Genomic DNA, 21,451 nt, shown 5'->3' with positions numbered 1-21,451 from the left:
TAGTCTATAGTCTAGTCTATAGTCTAGTCTATAGTCTAGTCTATAGTCTAGTCTATAGTCTAGTCTATAGTCTAGTCTATAGTCTAGTCTATAGTCTAGTCTATAGTCTAGTATATGTCTAGTCTATAGTCTAGTCTATAGTCTAGTCTATGTCTAGTATATAGTCTAGTCTATAGTCTAGTCTATAGTCTAGTCTATAGTCTAGTCTATCGTCTAGTCTATAGTCTAGTCTATAGTCTAGTCTATAGTCTAGTCTATAGTCTAGTCTATCGTCTAGTCTATAGTCTAGTCTATAGTCTAGTCTATAGTCTAGTCTATATCTAGTCTATAGTCTAGTCTATCGTCTAGTCTATAGTCTAGTCTATATCGTCTATAGTCTAGTCTATCGTCTAGTCTATAGTCTAGTCTATAGTCTAGTCTATAGTCTAGTCTATAATCTAGTCTATAGTCTAGTCTATAGTCTAGTCTATAGTCTAGTCTATAGTCTAGTCTATAGTCTAGTCTATAGTCTAGTCTATAGTCTAGTCTATAGTCTAGTCTATAGTCTAGTCTATAGTCTAGTCTATAGTCTAGTCTATAGTCTAGTCTATAGTCTAGTCTATAGTCTAGTCTATAGTCTAGTCTATAGTCTAGTCTATAGTCTAGTCTATAGTCTAGTCTATAGTCTAGTCTATAGTCTAGTCTATAGTCTAGTCTATAGTCTAGTCTATAGTCTAGTCTATAGTCTAGTCTATAGTCTAGTCTATAGTCTAGTCTATAGTCTAGTCTATAGTCTAGTCTATAGTCTAGTCTATAGTCTAGTCTATAGTCTAGTCTATAGTCTAGTCTATAGTCTAGTCTATAGTCTAGTCTATAGTCTAGTCTATAGTCTAGTCTATAGTCTAGTCTATAGTCTAGTCTATAGTCTAGTCTATAGTCTATAGTCTAGTCTATGTCTAGTCCAAGTCTAGTCTATAGTCTAGTCTATAGTCTAGTATATAGTCCTAGTCTATAGTCTAGTCTATAGTAGTCTAAGTCTATAGTCTAGTCTATAGTCTAGTCTATAGTCTAGTCTATAGTCTAGTCTATAGTCTAGTCTAGTCTAGTCTATCTATAGTCTAGTCTATAGTCTAGTCTATAGTCTAGTCTAGTAGTCTATGTCTAGTCATATAGTCTAGTCTATAGTCTAGTCTATAGTCTAGTCTATAGTCTAGTCTATAGTCTAGTCTATAGTCTAGTCTATAGTCGTCTAGTCTATAGTCTAGTCTATAGTCTAGTTCTATAGTCTAGTCTATAGTAAGTTCTATAGTCAGTCTATAGTCTAGTCTATAGTCTAGTCTATAGTCTAGATGTCTATAGTCTAGTCTATAGTCTAGTCTATAGTCTAGTCTATAGTCTAGTCTATAGTCTAGTCTATAGTCTAGTCTATAGTCTAGTCTATAGTCTAGTTAAGTAGTCTATAGTCTAGTCTATAGTCTAGTCTATAGTCTAGTCGAGTCTAGTCTATAGTCTAGTCTATAGTCTAGTCTATCGTTAGTCTATAGCTAGTCCTATAGTCTAGTCTATAGTCTAGTCTATAGTCTAGTCTATAGTCTAGTCTATAGTCTAGTCTATAGTCTAGTCTATAGTCTAGTCTATAGTCTAGTCTATAGTCTAGTCTATAGTCTAGTCTATAGTCTAGTCTATAGTCTAGTCTATAGTCTAGTCTATAGTCTAGTCTATAGTCTAGTCTATAGTCTAGTCTATAGTCTAGTCTATAGTCTAGTCTATAGTCTAGTCTATAGTCTAGTCTATAGTCTAGTCTATCTAGTCTATAGTCTAGTCTATAGTCTAGTCTATAGTCTAGTCTATAGTCTAGTCTATAGTCTAGTCTATAGTCTAGTCTATAGTCTAGTCTATAGTCTAGTCTATAGTCTAGTCTATAGTCTAGTCTATAGTCTAGTCTATAGTCTAGTCTATAGTCTAGTCTATAGTCTAGTCTATAGTCTAGTCTATAGTCTAGTCTATAGTCTAGTCTATAGTCTAGTCTATAGTCTAGTCTATAGTCTAGTCTATAGTCTAGTCTATAGTCTATAGTCTATAGTCTATAGTCTAGTCTAGTCTTATAGTCTAGTCTATAGTCTAGTCTATAGTCTAGTCTATAGTCTAGTCTATAGTCTAGTCTATAGTCTAGTCTATAGTCTAGTCTATAGTCTAGTCTATAGTCTAGTCTATAGTCTAGTCTATAGTCTAGTCTAGTCTAGTCTATAGTCTAGTCTATAGTCTAGTCTATAGTCTAGTCTATAGTCTAGTCTATAGTCTAGTCTATAGTCTAGTCTATAGTCTAGTCTATAGTCTAGTCTATAGTCTAGTCTATAGTCTAGTCTATAGTCTAGTCTATAGTCTAGTCTATAGTCTAGTCTATAGTCTAGTCTATAGTCTAGTCTATAGTCTAGTCTATAGTCTAGTCTATAGTCTAGTCTATAGTCTAGTCTATAGTCTAGTCTATAGTCTAGTCTATAGTCTAGTCTATAGTCTAGTCTATAGTCTAGTCTATAGTCTTGTCTATAGTCTAGTCTATAGTCTAGTCTATAGTCTAGTCTATAGTCTAGTCTATAGTCTAGTCTATAGTCTAGTCTATAGTCTAGTCTATAGTCTAGTCTAGTCTATAGTCTAGTCTAGTCTATAGTCTAGTCTATAGTCTAGTCTATAGTCCAGTCTAATCACATAACTGACTGTATATAACTGAAAAGAAAAATCTGTACATAATAGAAGTTTCTATAGAAGATTCCCTGTATAGCAGTTTTTCTTTAGAAAAATCTTAGTGTAATAGTTTTTCTGTTGTAAAATTTCGGGTATAATAGTTTTCTCATTGTCTGTTTATAAAAGTTTTTTTTTACATACATATACATATGTACATAAGTCTGTGCATCAAAGTTTTATTGTATGGATAATAACTGTATAACAGTTTTCCTGTATGTAACTTTTTTCTGTAGAAATATTTCGGGTATAACAATCTTTTTCATTAAAAAATCTTTTTAAAAATTTGTGCATAATAGTTTTTCAGTTCAGATATAACATTTTTTTAATGAAAAATCTGTTATTAGCAATTTTTTAATAGAACATTTTAGTATAACAGTTTCAAATCTGTTTTGTAGTGGTTCTATACATAATTTGGTATAAAGCCAAAAAAAGTTGTCGAAGTCAATTCCTATTGAAGACATAAAAAGCGCCATCATAGCAACAACTGGCAACACTGGTTTCTTTAAACGTTATCAAAACAGTTTGAAAACCACTGGACATTTTAAAACATTCTTATCTGCGCCTAGTGTCGCCAGAAATGGGGATTTAGTTTTTCGTTTAGTTTTGTTTAGAAATAGTATTCTCTTAAACATTCGCTAAAATTTTGCGAATGTCAAAGTGAATGAGAATGTAAAAAAGGAAGCGAATAATTCTCATTTGGGCAAACTATGACGATTTCAATATAAAAATTTGGATTTTTTAGGGACTTCTGACCTTAGATTGGGAACTTGAATCAAAATTATTCTGGCAACACTGTCTGAGCCATTAAAATGTGTACTTCATTTAACACTCATAGCGCCATCTATTATATAAATATTTAACAATTTTTTAATCAAAGCTTTTTCTAAAAAAGCTTATTCAAATTAGAGCTTTAAAAACCAACATGTCAAAAACATTACACAGCTGATTGTCAAAACAAAAAACCAAATTGCAGTAATTCATTGAATTTTGCTGCAAAATTGCACTTGAAAAAGCAGTTTTATTAAATACCGGTGTTTATTTTTTTTTTAAATTCATTAATTTTACACACAAATCTATTAATAGAAAAATGCATTTACATAAAGTCCAAAGTGAAAAGGAGGTAATTGCTTTGCTGGGCAGCATGCTGGCGGAAAAATCTCAAGAGGCTATTGAAAATAATGGCGTGTTTCGTTTGGGAGTATCAGGTGAGTACAAAACTAAAATTAGAAAGTGACCTTGTCCATTAAAGGTTAACAATGAATTAACATTTTAATTGAAATGATTTTTCATCAATTCACAGGTGGCTCTGTTGTCAACTATTTGGCCACAGCTTTAGCAGAAACTAAAATGAATTTAGATAAGTTTAAGTTTTTCTTTTGTGATGAAAGATTTGTACCCGAAACGGATAAAGATTCTACAAGTGGTGTGTACAAAACTACTCTACTACCCAAAACCGCTTTAAAAGAAGAACAATTTATTGGAATTGATACAAATCTCACGTTAAAGGAATGTGCTCAAGATTATGAGGAAAAGATTTTAAAGGAGTTCGACATGAAAAGCGGCGATATACCACAATTTGATTTACTTATTTTAGGCATGGGACCAGATGGTCATACTTGCTCATTATTTCCTCAACATCCTTTGCTAAAAGAGAAGGATCATTTAATAGCTGCTATAGATAACTCACCTAAACTACCACCCAAACGGGTCACGATGACATTCCCTTTGATTAACAATGCTAAAATGTGTATGTTTGTGATGTGTGGTGAGGGTAAGGCGGATATTGTTAAGGTGAGTACCGACTACACTATAGACTATAGACTAGACTGTAGACTATAGACTAGACTATAGACTACACTATAGACTAGCCTATAGACTTCACTATAGACTACACTATAGACTAGATTATAGACTAGACTACAGACTAGACCTTAAACTAGATTATAGACTAGACTATAGAATAAACTATAGAATAGACCATAGACTTGGCTATAGACTAGACTATAGAATAGACTATAGACTAGACTATAGACTAGATTATAGACTACACTATATACTAGACTATAGACTAGAGCATATACTAGACTATAGACTAGACTATAGACTAGACTATAGACTAGACTATAGACTAGACTATAGACTAGACTATAGACTAGAGTATATACTAGACTATAGACTAGACTATAGACTAGACTAGACTAGACTATAGACTAGACTATAGACTAGACTATAGACTAGACTATAGACTAGACTATAGACTAGACTATAGACTAGACTATAGACTAGACTATAGACTAGACTATAGACTAGACTATAGACTAGACTATAGACTAGACTATAGACTAGACTATAGACTAGACTATAGACTATAGACTAGACTATAGACTAGACTATAGACTAGACTATAGACTAGACTATAGACTAGACTATAGACTAGACTATAGACTAGACTATAGACTAGACTATAGACTAGACTATAGACTAGACTATAGACTAGACTATAGACTAGACTATAGACTAGACTATAGACTAGACTATAGACTAGACTATAGACTAGACTATAGACTAGACTATAGACTAGACTATAGACTAGACTATAGACTAGACTATAGACTAGACTATAGACTAGGACTATAGACTAGACTATAGACTAGACTATAGACTAGACTATAGACTAGACTATAGACTAGACTATAGGACTAGACTATAGACTAGACTATAGACTAGACTATAGACTAGACTATAGACTAGACTATAGACTAGACTATAGACTAGACTATAGACTAGACTATAGACTAGACTATAGACTAGACTATAGACTAGACTATAGACTAGACTATAGACTAGACTATAGACTAGACTATAGACTAGACTATAGACTAGACTATAGACTAGACTATAGACTAGACTATAGACTAGACTAGACTAGACTATAGACTAGACTATAGACTAGACTATAGACTAGACTATAGACTAGACTATAGACTAGACTATAGACTAGACTATAGACTAGACTATAGACTAGACTATAGACTAGACTATAGACTAGACTATAGACTAGACTATAGACTAGACTATAGACTAGACTATAGACTAGACTATAGACTAGACTATAGACTAGACTATAGACTAGACTACAGACTAGACCTTAGAATAGATTATAAACTAGACTATAGAATAAACTATAGAATAGACCATAGACTTGGCTATAGACTAGACTATAGACTAGACTAGACTGTAGACTAGACTAGACTATAGACTAGACTATAGACTAGACTATAGACTAGACTATAGACTAGACTATAGACTAGACTATAGACTAGACTATAGACTAGACTATAGACTGGACTATAGACTAGACTATAGACTAGACTATAGACTAGACTATAGACTAGACTATAGACTAGACCTTAGACTAGATTATAAACTAGACTATAGAATAGACTATAGAATAGACGATAGACTTGGCTATAGACTAGATATAGAATAGACTATACACTAGACTATGGACTATACTATAGACTATACAATAGACTGGAATATAGACTAGACTATACACTAGACTAGACCATTGACTAGACTATAGACTAGACTATAAACTATACTATAGACTAGACTTTAGACTATACTGTAGACTTTACTATAGACTAAACTATAGACTATACTGTAAACTAGACTATAGATTAGACAATAGTCTAGACGACAGACTAGACTATAGTCTAGACTATAGACTAGACTATAGACTAGTGTATAGTCTAGACTATAGACTAGACTATAAACTAGACTATAGACTAGACTATAGACGAGACTATATACTAGACTATAGACTAGACTAGACTAGACAATGCTATAGACTAGACTAAGCTATAGACTAGACTACAGACAAATCTATAAACTGGACTACAAACTATAGTATAGACTAGAATACAGACTAAACTATAGACTAGACTACACTATAGACTATAGATAAGACTCTCTCGACTATAGTCTACTCGATGGAATAGAAAAATATATTCTATATACATATATGTATGTTCAAATAACATTTAATTTTCTCTCCCTTTCCAGCGCATTTTCAAAGATAAAGAAAATTTACCAGCTGGTATGGTAAAACCCCACAACAATCAAGTCCACCTTCTTCTCGATGAGGCTGCTGGCAAGTTTATTTAAGTCTCAAAATAAAGAAAAGGTATAACCTGTAGAAAATTTTTTAAAAAAATTTGTTTTTTTATTATTATTAAAAATATTTTATGTACATTTTTTTTGTAATAAATTAAAGCTATTTTTTATACAACAATACTTTACAGTTTATATTCTTATAAATAAGTACAGTTATGTTTAACAAAAATCTATAGCTTTTTCTTATTAACATTTGGCAAGTTATCTTTTTTTAATTTAACTTAAATCACTTTTAGCTTAATTTAATTTAAAACTACTACTAAATTTGTCTGTTTTTTTTTAGTTAATAATACTTTAAAGCTGAGTTGTTTTCATTTAAATATAAATTCAGCCAAATATGTTTTTCTTAATGGAACCCCAACAACCTAAGCCTTCATTAGCTATTGCTTCATTAGCAATTTCTTTATTGTATTGCTCTCTTAGCAAAGGATCGGTGGGTCCCCAGTCATGTTTGGGTTTAAAAGCACCACGTAGTTTTTCACCCCATGTAGCACCGGGTGTACGTATGGCTGCCACTACTACCCAAATGGGTAATTGTAAAACACCAAAACAGGTGATAGTCCAGCCAATGGCTAAAAAGGGAAACAATTTATTAATAAACGTATAGATCGTATTGAAGTTTGATTGTACTTACCATAGGCCCAATTGGGATAATTAACACCATTATAGGTTAAAGGTGTATAGGTGGAAAGGAAATATATCAATATAACAGTCATGATTAAGGGGGTAACAACAGCCCAACACCAACGCCAGTAGGGTCCTACTTTGCGTCCCATCATAAACTCTGCATCTTTGCACAAACGATCCACACCATAAACCCATCCTAAACAATATAATTCAGCAATGCCCAAAACTAAGGCAATCATAGAGGCACCGAAATAGTCCACCAAAGTCAAAATAAATTGTCCTCCCTGTAGAAAGAAAAAGAAAACACAATTAAGAAATAATTTTAATAGATGATTGGACTAAATTATAGACTATACCATATACTAGACTATATGCTAGACTATAGACTATAATATAGACTAGACTATAGACTAAACTATAGGCTACGCTATAGACTAGACAATAGACTATATTATAGACTAGACTATAGACTAAACTATTGTCTATACTATAGACTAGATTATAGAATAGACTATAGACTAGACAATAGAATAGACTATAGACTAAGGTATCGTCTAAAGTCTAGACTACAGACTAGACTATAGACTGAACGATAGAATAGACTAAAGACTAAACTATAGAATAGACTATAGGATAGACTATAGATTAGACTTTAGACTATACTATAGACTAGACTTTAGACTATAGACTATAGACTAGACTTTAGACTATAGACTAGATTTTAGACTAGAATATAGACTGGACTATAGATTAGACTATAGACTAGACCATAGACTAGACTATAGTCTACACTATAGAGTAGACTATAAACAATAGACTAGACTATAGACTAGACTATAGACTAGACTATAGACTAGACTATAGACTAGACTATAGACTAGACTATAGACTAGACTATAGACTAGACTATAGACTAGACTATAGACTAGACTATAGACTAGACTATAGACTAGACTATAGACTAGACTATAGACTAGACTATAGACTAGACTATAGACTAGACTATAGACTAGACTATAGACTAGACTATAGACTAGACTATAGACTAGACTATAGACTAGACTATAGACTAGACTATAGACTAGACTATAGACTAGACTATAGACTAGACTATAGACTAGACTATAGACTAGACTATAGACTAGACTATAGACTAGACTAGACTAGACTATAGACTGGACTATAGAAAATAGACTATAGACTAGACTATAGACTAGACTATAGACTAGACTATAGACTAGACTATAGACTAGACTATAGACTGGACTATAGACTAGACTATATACTAGACTATAGACTAGTCTATAGACTAGACTATAGACTAGACTATAGACTAGACTATAGACTATACTATAGACTTGACTATAGACTATACTATAGACTAGACTATATACTATAGACTAAGACTATATAGACTAGAACTTAGACTAGACTATAGACTAGACTATAGACTAGACTATAGACTAGACTATAGACTAGACTATAGACTAGACTATAGACTAGACTATAGACTAGACTATAGACTAGACTAGACTAGACTAGACTACTATAGACTAGACTATAGACTAGACTATAGACTAGACTATAGACTAGACCTATAGACTAGACTATAGACTAGACTATAGACTAGATATAGACTAGACTATAGACTAGACTATAGACTAGACTATAGACTAGACTAGACTATAGACTAGACTAGTCTAGATAAGTCTATTAAGTAGTCTACTGACGATACTATTGACTAGGCTTGGTTTTTTCAAGGAAAAAAAATTTAAAGATTTTTCAGAATTCCACTTACCGGTGTCACATAAGCCAAACCTATGGCAAAACTAACTATCGCAATGCCCAAAGCACATTGCCATTGCTTGGCCTGAGGGAAGTTATCTCTTATAGCTGTTACAGTGCAAGAAGTCATGGCGATATTGGAACCAATACCCAATACAAACAACATAAGGAAGAATAGCACCGAAAAGATTTGAGGCAATTGCTTAAATTTGGCTATAGCATCAGGATATGAAATGAAAGCTAAACCAGCACCACCTTTCACAACACTGCCAATATCATCTGTACCAATCTCATGAGCCAAATGACCCAAAATACCAAAAATGGTAAAGCCAGCCAAAAGCGAAGTGCATGTGTCCAAACCAGTAACAATGGTGGCATCTCTATGGACATTATGACCAAATTTATTATAGGAAGCATACATGATAATGTTGCCAAAGCACACAGATAAAGAGTAGAAACATTGGGTGACAGCAGCATACCAAACCTGGGAAAGGAGAAGTTAAAGTTAGTACAAAAGAAAAATGTTAACTATATATAATTTGGAATGTTACCTTAGGATCCAAAATTTTACTCCAATCGGGTTTAATGAAGTAAATAATACCATCTATGGAACCGGGCAAAGTAACAGCTCTTATCAACAGCACCAACATAATGACATAAGGGAAAATGGCCAAAAAGTAAGAAGCTTTACCGGAACTCTTTACACCTCTGCTGATAATACCAAAAACACACAGCCAGGACACGAATAGGCCCAAAACTAACTCCCAATTGGGCCAGCCAATACCATCATTAATATTTTGCTTCTCACGCAACACCTCATTGCTAAACAATTGAAAAAAGTATTTAAAATATTAAAACATCCTTTCACAATTTTCCGAATAGTAAGCCTCCTTACACAAAAAATAATTCCGAACTTGAGATTGTACGATTATCTGAAGTTCTCATTAGATTGCCAATACTTGTTAGATTTGTTTGTAATGTTTTACTTATAAATTCCGTACCCTCAACCAAATCTAGTGCATTTCTATCGGTGGGCGTTGAATCAAGGCAATTGCTACCCCACTGTGGACGACAATAGGCCCAGGGTAAAGGATCACGAAATGATTCCACTAAATAATAAGCTATTAGGGCACATACCGATTCATAATAAGTGCCCAACATATAAACCATAAATGCTTGACCCACTCCAATACCTTTGAAAATAGTTTAAATTTTAAATATGAATTAAGAGAAATGTTAAGAAAGTCAGGATAAGTTAGGAAATTAGTCATGAAATGTAATGGAAATAGAAACTAACATAGAACTAAAACCAAAACAGTTATAAATATGCATAACTTTAAAACGATTTATTAGTATTAAATAGAATGGATTAAACAGTTAAATGAAAATATTGATGAGTTTTCTGTAAGAAATCTAGACTGGACTATATACTAGACTATAGATTAAACTATATACTAGACTATAGACTAGACTATAGACTAGACTATAGACTAGACTATAAGACTAGACTAGACTATAGACTAGACTAGACTAGACTATAGACTAGAATATAAAACTAGACTATAGAGTAGACTATAGACTAGACTATAAACTAGACTATAAACTAGACTATAGACTAGACTATAGACTAGAATGTAGACTAGACTATAGACTAGACTATAGACTAGAATGTAGACTAGACTATAGACTAGACTATAGACTAGACTATAGACTTAGACTATAGGACTAGAGACTAACTAGACTAGACTATAGATAGACTATAGACTAGACTATAGACTAGACTAGACTATAGACTAGACTATAGACTAGACTATAGACTAGACTATAGACTAGACTATAGACTAGACTATAGACTAGACTATAGACTAGACTATAGACTAGACTATAGACTAGACTATAGACTAGACTATAGACTAGACTATAGACTAGACTATAGACTAGACTATAGACTAGACTATAGACTAGACTATAACAGACTATAGACTAGACTATAACTAGACTATAGACTAGACTATAGACTAGACTATAGACTAGACTATAGACTAGACCTATAGACTAGACTATAGACTAGACTATAGACTAGACTATAGACTAGACTATATAACTAGGACTAGACTAGACTATAGACTAGACTATAGACTAGACTATAGACTAGACTATAGACTAGACTAGACTAAGACTATAGACTATACTAGACTAGACTATAGACTAGACTATAGACTAGACTATAGACTAGACTATAGACTAGACTATATACTAGACTATAGACTAGACTATAGACGTAGACTATAGACTAGACTATAGACTAGACTATAGACTAGACTATAGACTAGACTATAGACTAGACTATAGACTAGACTATAGACTAGACTATAGACCCTAGACTATAGACTAGACTATAGACTAGACTATAGACTAGACTATAGACTAGACTATAGACTAGACTATAGACTAGACTATAGACTAGACTATAGACTAGACTATAGACTAGACTATAGACTAGACTATAGACTAGACTATAGACTAGACTATAGACTAGACTATAGACTAGACTATAGACTAGACTATAGACTAGACTATAGACTAGACTATAGACTAGACTATAGACTAGACTATAGACTAGACTATAGACTAGACTATAGACTAGACTATAGACTAGACTATAGACTAGACTATAGACTAGACTATAGACTAGACTATAGACTAGACTATAGACTAGACTATAGACTAGACTATAGACTAGACTATAGACTAGACTATAGACTAGACTATAGACTAGACTAGACTAGACTATAGACTAGACTATAGACTAGACTATAGACTAGACTATAGACTAGACTATAGACTAGACTATAGACTAGACTATAGACTAGACTATAGACTAGACTATAGACTAGACTATAGACTAGCCTATAGACTAGACTATAGACTAGACTACAGACTAGACTATAGACTAGACTATAGACTAGACTATAGACTAGACTATAGACTAGACTATAGACTAGACTATAGACTTAGACTATAGACTAGACTATAGACTAGACTATAGACTAGACTATAGACTAGACTATAGACTAGACTTTAGACTAGACTATAGACTAGACTATAGACTAGACTTTAGACTAGACTATAGACTAGACTTTAGACTAGACTATAGACTAGACTATAGACTAGACTTTAGACTAGACTATAGACTAGACTTTAGACTAGACTATAGACTAGACTATAGACTAGACTATAGACTAGACTATAGACTAGACTATAGACTAGACTATAGACTAGACTATAGACTAGACTATAGACTAGACTATAGACTAGACTATAGACTAGACTATAGACTAGACTGTTGACTAGACTATAGACTAGACTATAGACTAGACTATAGACGAGACTATAGACGAGACTATAGACGAGACTATAGACTAGACTATAGACTAGACTATAGACTAGACTATAGACTAGACTATAGACTAGAGATTTCAATACGAATTCTGGCGAAACAGTTATATAGAAAATCTTGCATGATTTCTATAGGAAGTCTTTTAAGATTTCTGGAAATTTAGAATATCAAGTTAATTTGCATAGGAAGTGTAAAGCTAGCGATAAATAGAATGATTGTAACCAATTATTCGATAATTTGTTCAGGTGTTTAAACCACTAAAATTAACCAGTTCTACTTGTGTTTAGATTAACTATATAATTTCCTAATTGGAGCTACAGTTCAGTAAAGCTTTTAATTTTCTGTTATTTTTTACGAATAAGTATTTAAATCATAAAATGTTCACACTTTACTGCTCAATTTCAAGTTCATTCATAAATAATGAAAATTTTGTATAATTTTAATACAACTTTTTTTTTGCAATTTGTTTACTAACTCTTGTAATTGCTGTTGCTGTTAAATTATAAACAATTTATTAACTATTTGTTTATAATGATTGATAGTCTCGTGTCTTAATTATAGCGAAAAAAAGACTCAAACGTTTTTGTTCGAAATTTTATTTAAACACAAACATATTTTTCTTAACGAAAGTGTCAACAAATCACTATAAGTTACGTTTTTTCCGTAGTTTTTTTTTATTGTATTTCTATATATACATATATAGTAGATTCTTAATAATTTACTGATGATTTATTTGTTGGTCGTATTTTATGGAAAAAAATCATTTAACAAATAAATTAAATTGCCTTTAATTTTCCAATTAATGTGAAACTATTGAATGTTGCAAGTTTTGCAAAATGTTGAGTCAGACAATCTTTTTTAAATAGGCGTTTGAAAGAAGTCAACTATTTAAAGATATTGAATAATTGATTGCTTGTGCCACTGTTCGTTATGACAGAGAATTTACGATCATTTGAACTTTGAGGCTTTTAAAAATTTATGTAGAAAGTCTTTTTTTTTGGGGAAATTGGTGAAAGAAAAATATATTTCGTTATGCTAAGTGCTATAGGTTTCTATATCCGAAATTGACAGAGGTCTATAGTCTAGTCTATAGTCTAGTCTAGCCTATAGTCTAGTCTATAGTCTAGTCTATAGTCTAGTCTAGTCTAGTCTAGTCTAGTCTATAGTCTATAGTCTATAGTCTAGTCTAGTCTATAGTCTATAGTCTATAGTCTATAGTCTATAGTCTATAGTCTATAGTCTAGTCTAGTCTAGTCTAGTCTATAGTCTAGTCTAGTCTAGTCTAGTCTAGTCTAGTCTAGTCTAGTCTAGTCTAGTCTAGTCTAGTCTAGTCTAGTCTAGTCTAGTCTATAGTCTAGTCTAGTCTAGTCTAGTCCAGTCCAGTCTAGTCTAGTCTAGTCTAGTCTAGTCTAGTCTATAGTCTATAGTCTAGTCTATAGTCTAGTCTATAGTCTAGTCTATAGTCTAGTCTATAGTCTAGTCTATAGTCTAGTCTATAGTCTAGTCTATAGTCTAGTCTATAGTCTAGTCTATAGTCTAGTCTATAGTCTAGTCTATAGTCTAGTCTATAGTCTAGTCTATAGTCTAGTCTATAGTCTAGTCTATAGTCTAGTCTATAGTCTAGTCTATAGTCTAGTCTATAGTCTAGTCTATAGTCTAGTCTATAGTCTAGTCTATAGTCTAGTCTATAGTCTAGTCTATAGTCTAGTCTATAGTCGAGTCTAGTCTATAGTCTAGTCTGTAGTCTAGTCTATAGTCTAGTCTGTAGTCTAGTCTATAGTCTAGTCTATAGTCTAGTCTATAGTCTAGTCTATAGTCTAGTCTATAGTCTAGTCTATAGTCTAGTCTATAGTCTAGTCTATAGTCTAGTCTATAGTCTAGTCTATAGTCTAGTCTATAGTCTAGTCTATAGTCTAGTCTATAGTCTAGTCTATAGTCTAGTCTATAGTCTAGTCTATAGTCTAGTCTATAGTCTAGTCTATAGTCTAGTCTAGTCTAGTCTATAGTCTAGTCTATAGTCTAGTCTATAGTCTAGTCTATAGTCTAGTCTAGTCTATAGTCTAGTCTTAGTCTAGTCTAGTCTATAGTCTAGTCTAGTCTATAGTCTAGTCTAGTCTATAGTCTAGTCTATAGTCTAGTCTATAGTCTAGTCTAGCTAGTCTCTAGTCTATAGTCTAGTCTATAGTCTAGCCTATAGTCTAGTCTATAGTCTAGTCTATAGTCTAGTCTATAGTCTAGTCTATAGTCTAGTCTATAGTCTAGTCTATAGTCTAGTCTATAGTCTAGTCTATAGTCTAGTCTATAGTCTAGTCTAGTCTAGTCTATAGTCTAGTCTAGTCTATAGTCTAGTCTATAGTCTAGTCTATAGTCTAGTCTATAGTCTAGTCTGTAGTCTAGTCTATAGTCTAGTCTATAGTCTAGTCTATAGTCTAGTCTATAGTCTAGTCTATAGTTTAGTCTATAGTCTAGGTCTATAGTCTAGTCATAGTCTAGTCTATAGTCTAGTCTATGTCTAGTCTGTAGTCTAGGTCTATATTCTAGTCTATAGTCTAGTCTATAGTCTAGTCTATAGTCTAGTCTATAGTTTAGTCTATAGTCTAGCCTATAGTCTAGTCTGTAGTCTAGTCTAGTCCTATAGTCTAGTCTATAGTCTAGTCTATAGTCTAGTCTATAGTCTAGTCTATAGTCTAGTCTATAGTCTAGTCTATAGTCTAGTCTAGTCTATAGTCTAGTCTATAGTCTAGTCTATAGTCTAGTCTATAGTCTAGTCTATAGTCTAGTCTAGTCTAGTCTAGTCTATAATCTAGTCTATAGTCTAGTCTATAGTCTAGTCTATAGTCTAGTCTATAGTCTAGGTCTATAGTCTAGTCTATAGTCTAGTCTTTAGTCTAGTCTAGTATAGTCCAGTCTATAGTCTAGTCTATAGTCTAGTCTATTAGTCTATAGTCTAGTCTATAGTCTAGTCTATAGTCTAGTCTATAGTCTAGTCTATAGTCTAGTCTGTAGTCTAGTCTGTAGTCTAGTCTATAGTCTAGTTCTATAGTCTAGTCTATAGTCTAGTCTATAGTCTAGTCTATAGTCTAGTCTAGTCTATAGTCTAGTCTATAGTCTAGGTCTATAGTCTAGTCTATAGTCTAGTCTATAGTCTAGTCTATAGTCTAGTCTATAGTCTAGTCTATAGTCTAGTCTATAGTCTAGTCTATAGTCTAGTCTATAGTCTAGTCTATAGTCTAGTCTATAGTCTAGTCTATAGTCTAGTCTATAGTCTAGTCTATAGTCTAGTCTATAGTCTAGTCTATAGTCTAGTCTATAGTCTAGTCTATAGTCTAGTCTAGTCTATAGTCTAGTCTATAGTCTAGTCTATAGTCTAGTCTATAGTCTAGTCTATAGTCTAGTCTGCAGTCTAGTATTATGTCTAATATATAGTGCGGTCTAGTCTATAATTTGGTCTGTAGTCTGGTCTATAGTCTACAGTCTGGTCTATAGTATAGTTTATAGTCTGGTCTATAGTCTAGTCTATAGTATATTCTACAGTCTAGTCTTTAGTAGTCTACATTATAATCTATAGTGTAGTCTAGTCTATTGTCTAATCTGTAGTCTAGTCTATAGTCTAGTTTATTGACTAGTCTATAGTGTATTCAATAGTATTTAACTACACTATACTACACACGGAAATAGGGTATTTCCGATATCTAGTTATAACTGATAAATGTCCACTCAAATTTTATATAAATTAAAAAGGCAAGATTAGATAACTTGACTTTTTAAATGACTTCAAAGATGTTTCTAAAACAGATATGAAATAATAACAAAAAGTGAATGTTAGTAAAATAGTTTTTCTTACAAATTAGTTTCCAAAATATTACAATAAAAATGTTAAAACATTATCAAATAAAAATGCACATAAATTTAAATAAAAAGTTATTAGAACGTGATTACAACTAAACATGCAGTTAACAAAAAATACTTTAAAACTAAATCACAAATTTCTCATTCATCGATTTCGAGACAAAAACAAAAACTTACATAAAATACAATTCAGCTGAAGATTTAGGTTTAACACTACTCAGACTTGTGACATTATTCAAAATGACAGATGATACATTCGATATGATAGAGGGGAGGGTAGTGCTGGTCAAATTATCAGTGGCACTATATAAAATTTCAGCAGTATTAACCTCTGCAGAGGCTACACAGACAGCATTCCATGAATCTCTACATTCAGTCCAGGGTAAAGGTGATTTAAAGGATTCAAACAAATAACGTACAGTCATGCCCATAATGGCCACATAGTAAGTGGTCACCATGGAAATGGAGACAATCTGACCAATGCCAACGCCTAAGCATTTCAAGACAAATTACACAAAAGCCACATAAAGTGAAGAAGGACGTTGCACAAAATGTTTATGGAAAATTATGGAAAGATAGAACAATAGTTTAGACAACATTCCGGACAAAAGACAAATGATTTTTTTTATGTTTTTGAGAAATTATAACTCTTTAACTTACCTCTCATTGCCGGACACAAATCGAATACCTTAACAGATCCTCTACTCGAAAATTGTCCTATAATCATTTCTAAATAGTAAATCGGTTTACCTACTAGAAACAACACCACTAGATAAGGTATCAGAAACGCTCCACCACCATTGTCGAGCGCGGTGAAGGGAAAACGCCAGACATTGCCCAAACCCACGGACATGGCTATGCAGGAGAGTAAAAATTCAATACCTTTACCCCAGGTATCACGTTCGGGCATGGGTTTATCTTTAGGCGGTATAGCATTATCTGTGCTAGTAATGCGTCCCACTTCTACATTATTTTTACTTGGGACCCCTCGTCCATCATCACCAACAAAGGCGGGATTCTCGTGGGGTGTTGTCATGTTGTGCGTGTGTGTGTGTTGTTTTAAGATGATTTTTTAAAATCTGCAAAAAAAATTTAAAGACACTTTTAAAATTTAGTTCAAAAATTGATAATAAAATTCTAAAATTTTTTATAATTTCAGCTTTTAAAGAAATTTTTGAAAATTTTCTGGTTTATAGTCTAAAGAGTAGACTATACTATAGACTAGACTATAGACTAGACTATAGACTAGACTAGACTATAGACTAGACTATAGACTAGACTATAGACTAGACTATAGACTATAGACTAGACTATAGACTAGACTATAGACTAGACTATAGACTAGACTATAGACTAGACTATAGACTACTAGACTACTATAGACTAGACTAGACTAGACTATAGACTAGACTATAGACTAGACTATAGACTAGACTATAGACTAGACTATAGACTAGACTATAGACTAGACTATAGACTAGACTATAGACTAGACTATAGACTAGACTATAGACTAGACTATAGACTAGACTATAGACTAGACTATAGACTAGACTATAGACTAGACTATAGACTAGACTATAGACTAGACTATAGACTAGACTATAGACTAGACTATAGACTAGACTATAGACTATAGACTAGACTATAGACTAGACTATAGACTAGACTATAGACTAGACTATAGACTAGACTATAGACTAGACTATAGACTAGACTATAGACTAGACTATAGACTAGACTATAGACTAGACTATAGACTAGACTATAGACTAGACTATAGACTAGACTATAGACTAGACTATAGACTAGACTATAGACTAGACTATAGACTAGACTATAGACTAGACTATAGACTAGACTATAGACCAGAATATAGACTAGACTATAGACTAGACTATAGACTAGACTATAGACTAGACTATAGACTAGACTGACTAGACTATAGACTAGACTGTAGACTAGACTATAGACTAGACTATAGACTAGACTATAGACTAGACTATAGACTAGACTATAGACTAGACTATAGACTAGACTATAGACTAGACTATAGACTAAACTATAGTCTAGACTATAGACTAAACTATAGTCTAGACTATAGACTAGACTATAGACTAGACTATAGACTAGACTATAGACTAGACTATAGACTAGACTATAGACTAGACTATAGACTAGACTATAGACTAGACTATAGACTAGACTATAGACTAGACTATAGACTAGACTATAGACTAGACTATAGACTAGACTATAGACTAGACTATAGACTAGACTATAGACTAGACTATAGACTAGACTATAGACTAGACTATAGACTAGACTATAGACTAGACTATAGACTAGACTATAGACTAGACTATAGACTAGACTATAGACTAGACTATAGACTAGACTATAGACTAGACTATAGACTAGACTATAGACTAGACTATAGACTAGACTATAGACTAGACTATAGACTAGACTATAGACTAGACTATAGACTAGACTATAGACTAGTCTATAGACTAGTCTATAGACTAGACTATAGACTAGACTATAGACTAGACTATAGACTAGACTATAGACTAGACTATAGACTAGACTATAGACTAGTCTATAGACTAGTCTATAGACTAGACTATAGACTAGACTATAGACTAGACTATAGACTAGACTATAGACTAGACTATAGACTAGACTATAGACTAGACTATAGACTAGACTATAGACTAGACTATAGACTAGACTATAGACTAGACTATAGACTAGACTATAGACTAGACTAGACTATAGACTAGACTATAGACTAGACTATAGACTAGACTATAGACTAGACTATAGACTAGACTATAGACTAGACTATAGACTAGACTATAGACTAGACTATAGACTAGACTAGACTAGACTATTGACTATAGACTAGACTATAGACTAGACTATAGACTAGACTATAGACTAGACTATAGACTAGACTATAGACTAGACTATAGACTAGACTATAGACTAGACTATAGACTAGACTATAGACTAGACTATAGACTAGACTATAGACCAGAATATAGACTAGACTATAGACTAGACTATAGACTAGACTATAGACTAGACTATAGACTAGACTATAGACTAGACTATAGACTAGACTATAGACTAGACTATAGACTAGACTATAGACTAAACTATAGACTAGACTATAGACTAGACTATAGACTAGACTAGACTAGACTATAGACTAGACTATAGACTAGACTATAGACTAGACTATAGACTAGACTATAGACTAGACTATAGACTAGACTATAGACTAGACTATAGACTAGACTATAGACTAGACTATAGACTAGACTATAGACTAGACTATAGACTAGACTATAGACTAGACTATAGACTAGACTATAGACTAGACTATAGACTAGACTATAGACTAGACTATAGACTAGACTATAGACTAGACTATAGACTAGACTATAGACTAGACTATAGACTAGACTATAGACTAGACTATAGACTAGACTATAGACTAGACTATAGACTAGACTATAGACTAGACTATAGACTAGACTATAGACTAGACTATAGACTAGACTATAGACTAGACTATAGACTAGACTATAGACTAGACTATAGACTAGACTATAGACTAGACTATAGACTAGACTATAGACTAGACTATAGACTAGACTATAGACTAGACTATAGACTAGACTATAGACTAGACTATAGACTAGACTATAGACTAGACTATAGACTAGACTATAGACTAGACTATAGACTACTATAGACTAGACTATAGACTAGACTATAGACTAGACTATAGACTAGACTATAGACTAGACTATAGACTAGACTATAGACTAGACTATAGACTAGACTATAGACTAGACTATAGACTAGACTATAGACTAGACATACTAGACTAGACTATAGACTAGACTATAGACTAGACTATAGACTAGACTATAGACTATAGACTAGACTATAGACTAGACTATAGACTAGACTATAGACTAGACTATAGACTAGACTATACTAGACTAGACTATAGACTAGACTATAGACTAGACTATACTATAGACTATACTATAGACTAGACTATAGACTAGACTATAGACTAGGACTATAGACTAGACTATAGACTAACTATAGACTAGACTATAGACTAGACTATAGACTAGACTATAGACTAGACTATAGACTAGACTATAGACTAGACTATAGACTAGACTATAGACTGACTAGACTATAGACTAGACTATAGACTAGACTATAGACTAGACTATAGACTAGACTTTAGACTATTCTATAGACTAGACTATGGACAAAAGTTTTGAACTGACTATAAAACTCTTGAGCTAACGATGAATTTCAATAGGAAATATATCATTACCTTTTTTTATAATGGCACCTATCACAATTATCTCTTTAAAATAATTATCATAAACTTCTCACTCTAACCTCGTAAACACACCAATAACCAAGATTAGAAATATAGCGTAAAAATGGGTTTTGTTATACCCTACACCACTTTAGTGGGGAGGGTATATTGGATTTGTGCTGATGTTTGTAACATACAAAAATATTCGTCCTAGACCCACCTTAAAGTATACCAATCGGCTTAGAATCGTTTTCTGAGTCGATTAAGCTATGTCCGTCCGTCCGTCCGTCCGTCCGTCTGGCTGGCTGGCTGGCTGGCTGTCCATGTAAACCTTGTGCGCAAGCTACAGGTCGCAATTTTCAAGATAATTGGATGAAATTTGGCACGCACGTTTTATTTGACCCAAGGACGAAGCCTATTGAAAATGGTTAAAATCGGTCCATTATTTCACCTAGCCCCCATAGAACAGAACCCCCCGAAAAGGGCTTCTGAGCTCATAATTATGTTAAATATACAGATATATCGATAAA

The 21,451-nt window shown here is 32.9% G+C and overlaps 2 protein-coding genes across 3 annotated transcripts in view; one reads left to right on the top strand and one right to left on the bottom strand.

Moving 5' to 3' along the window:
* Positions 1 to 3,650: 3,650 nt before the first annotated feature.
* LOC119614005 (probable 6-phosphogluconolactonase) lies at positions 3,651 to 7,018 on the top strand. Its single transcript, XM_037970083.1, has 3 exons — positions 3,651 to 3,926; positions 4,022 to 4,512; positions 6,790 to 7,018. Exons 1-3 carry the CDS (start codon positions 3,809 to 3,811, stop codon positions 6,889 to 6,891), a joined length of 711 nt encoding a protein of 236 aa, XP_037826011.1. The 5' UTR covers positions 3,651 to 3,808; the 3' UTR covers positions 6,892 to 7,018.
* The window catches only part of LOC119614004 (sodium-dependent nutrient amino acid transporter 1), a 43,647-nt gene continuing 29,137 nt past the window's right edge, over positions 6,942 to 21,451 (bottom strand). Inside the window, exons 2-7 of one of the 2 annotated variants that reach the window (XM_037970080.1) lie at positions 17,222 to 17,640; positions 16,739 to 17,051; positions 9,864 to 10,134; positions 9,326 to 9,796; positions 7,535 to 7,811; positions 6,942 to 7,472 (exon numbers count right to left, since the gene is read on the bottom strand). In XM_037970080.1, coding sequence (XP_037826008.1) covers positions 7,228 to 7,472; positions 7,535 to 7,811; positions 9,326 to 9,796; positions 9,864 to 10,134; positions 16,739 to 17,051; positions 17,222 to 17,597 — 1,953 coding nt within the window. In that variant the 5' untranslated portion in view covers positions 17,598 to 17,640 and the 3' untranslated portion in view covers positions 6,942 to 7,227. Of the gene's footprint in view, positions 7,473 to 7,534; positions 7,812 to 9,325; positions 9,797 to 9,863; positions 10,135 to 10,207; positions 10,506 to 16,738; positions 17,052 to 17,221; positions 17,641 to 21,451 lie in introns of both variants that reach the window. The other variant, XM_037970082.1, reaches the window with a different exon arrangement.

This window comes from Lucilia sericata, unplaced genomic scaffold (assembly GCF_015586225.1).
Source record: "Lucilia sericata isolate MDLA Ls3-8-SP2 unplaced genomic scaffold, ASM1558622v1 Contig002488F_arrow, whole genome shotgun sequence".
NCBI classification, from domain to species: Eukaryota; Metazoa; Arthropoda; class Insecta; order Diptera; family Calliphoridae; genus Lucilia; species Lucilia sericata.
Note: the sequence above shows the minus strand (reverse complement) of the source record. Positions and strands in the feature narration are given on the sequence as shown.

Excerpts from the sequence above, each read along its gene's own strand:
- LOC119614005 (XM_037970083.1), top strand. The coding sequence starts at position 3,809 with ATGCATTTACATAAAGTCCAAAGTGAAAAGGAGGTAATTGCTTTGCTG. Across the intron at positions 3,927-4,021 it reads GTTTCGTTTGGGAGTATCAG|GTGGCTCTGTTGTCAACTAT; the intron begins GTGAGTACAAAA and ends ATCAATTCACAG. Across the intron at positions 4,513-6,789 it reads GTAAGGCGGATATTGTTAAG|CGCATTTTCAAAGATAAAGA; the intron begins GTGAGTACCGAC and ends CTCCCTTTCCAG.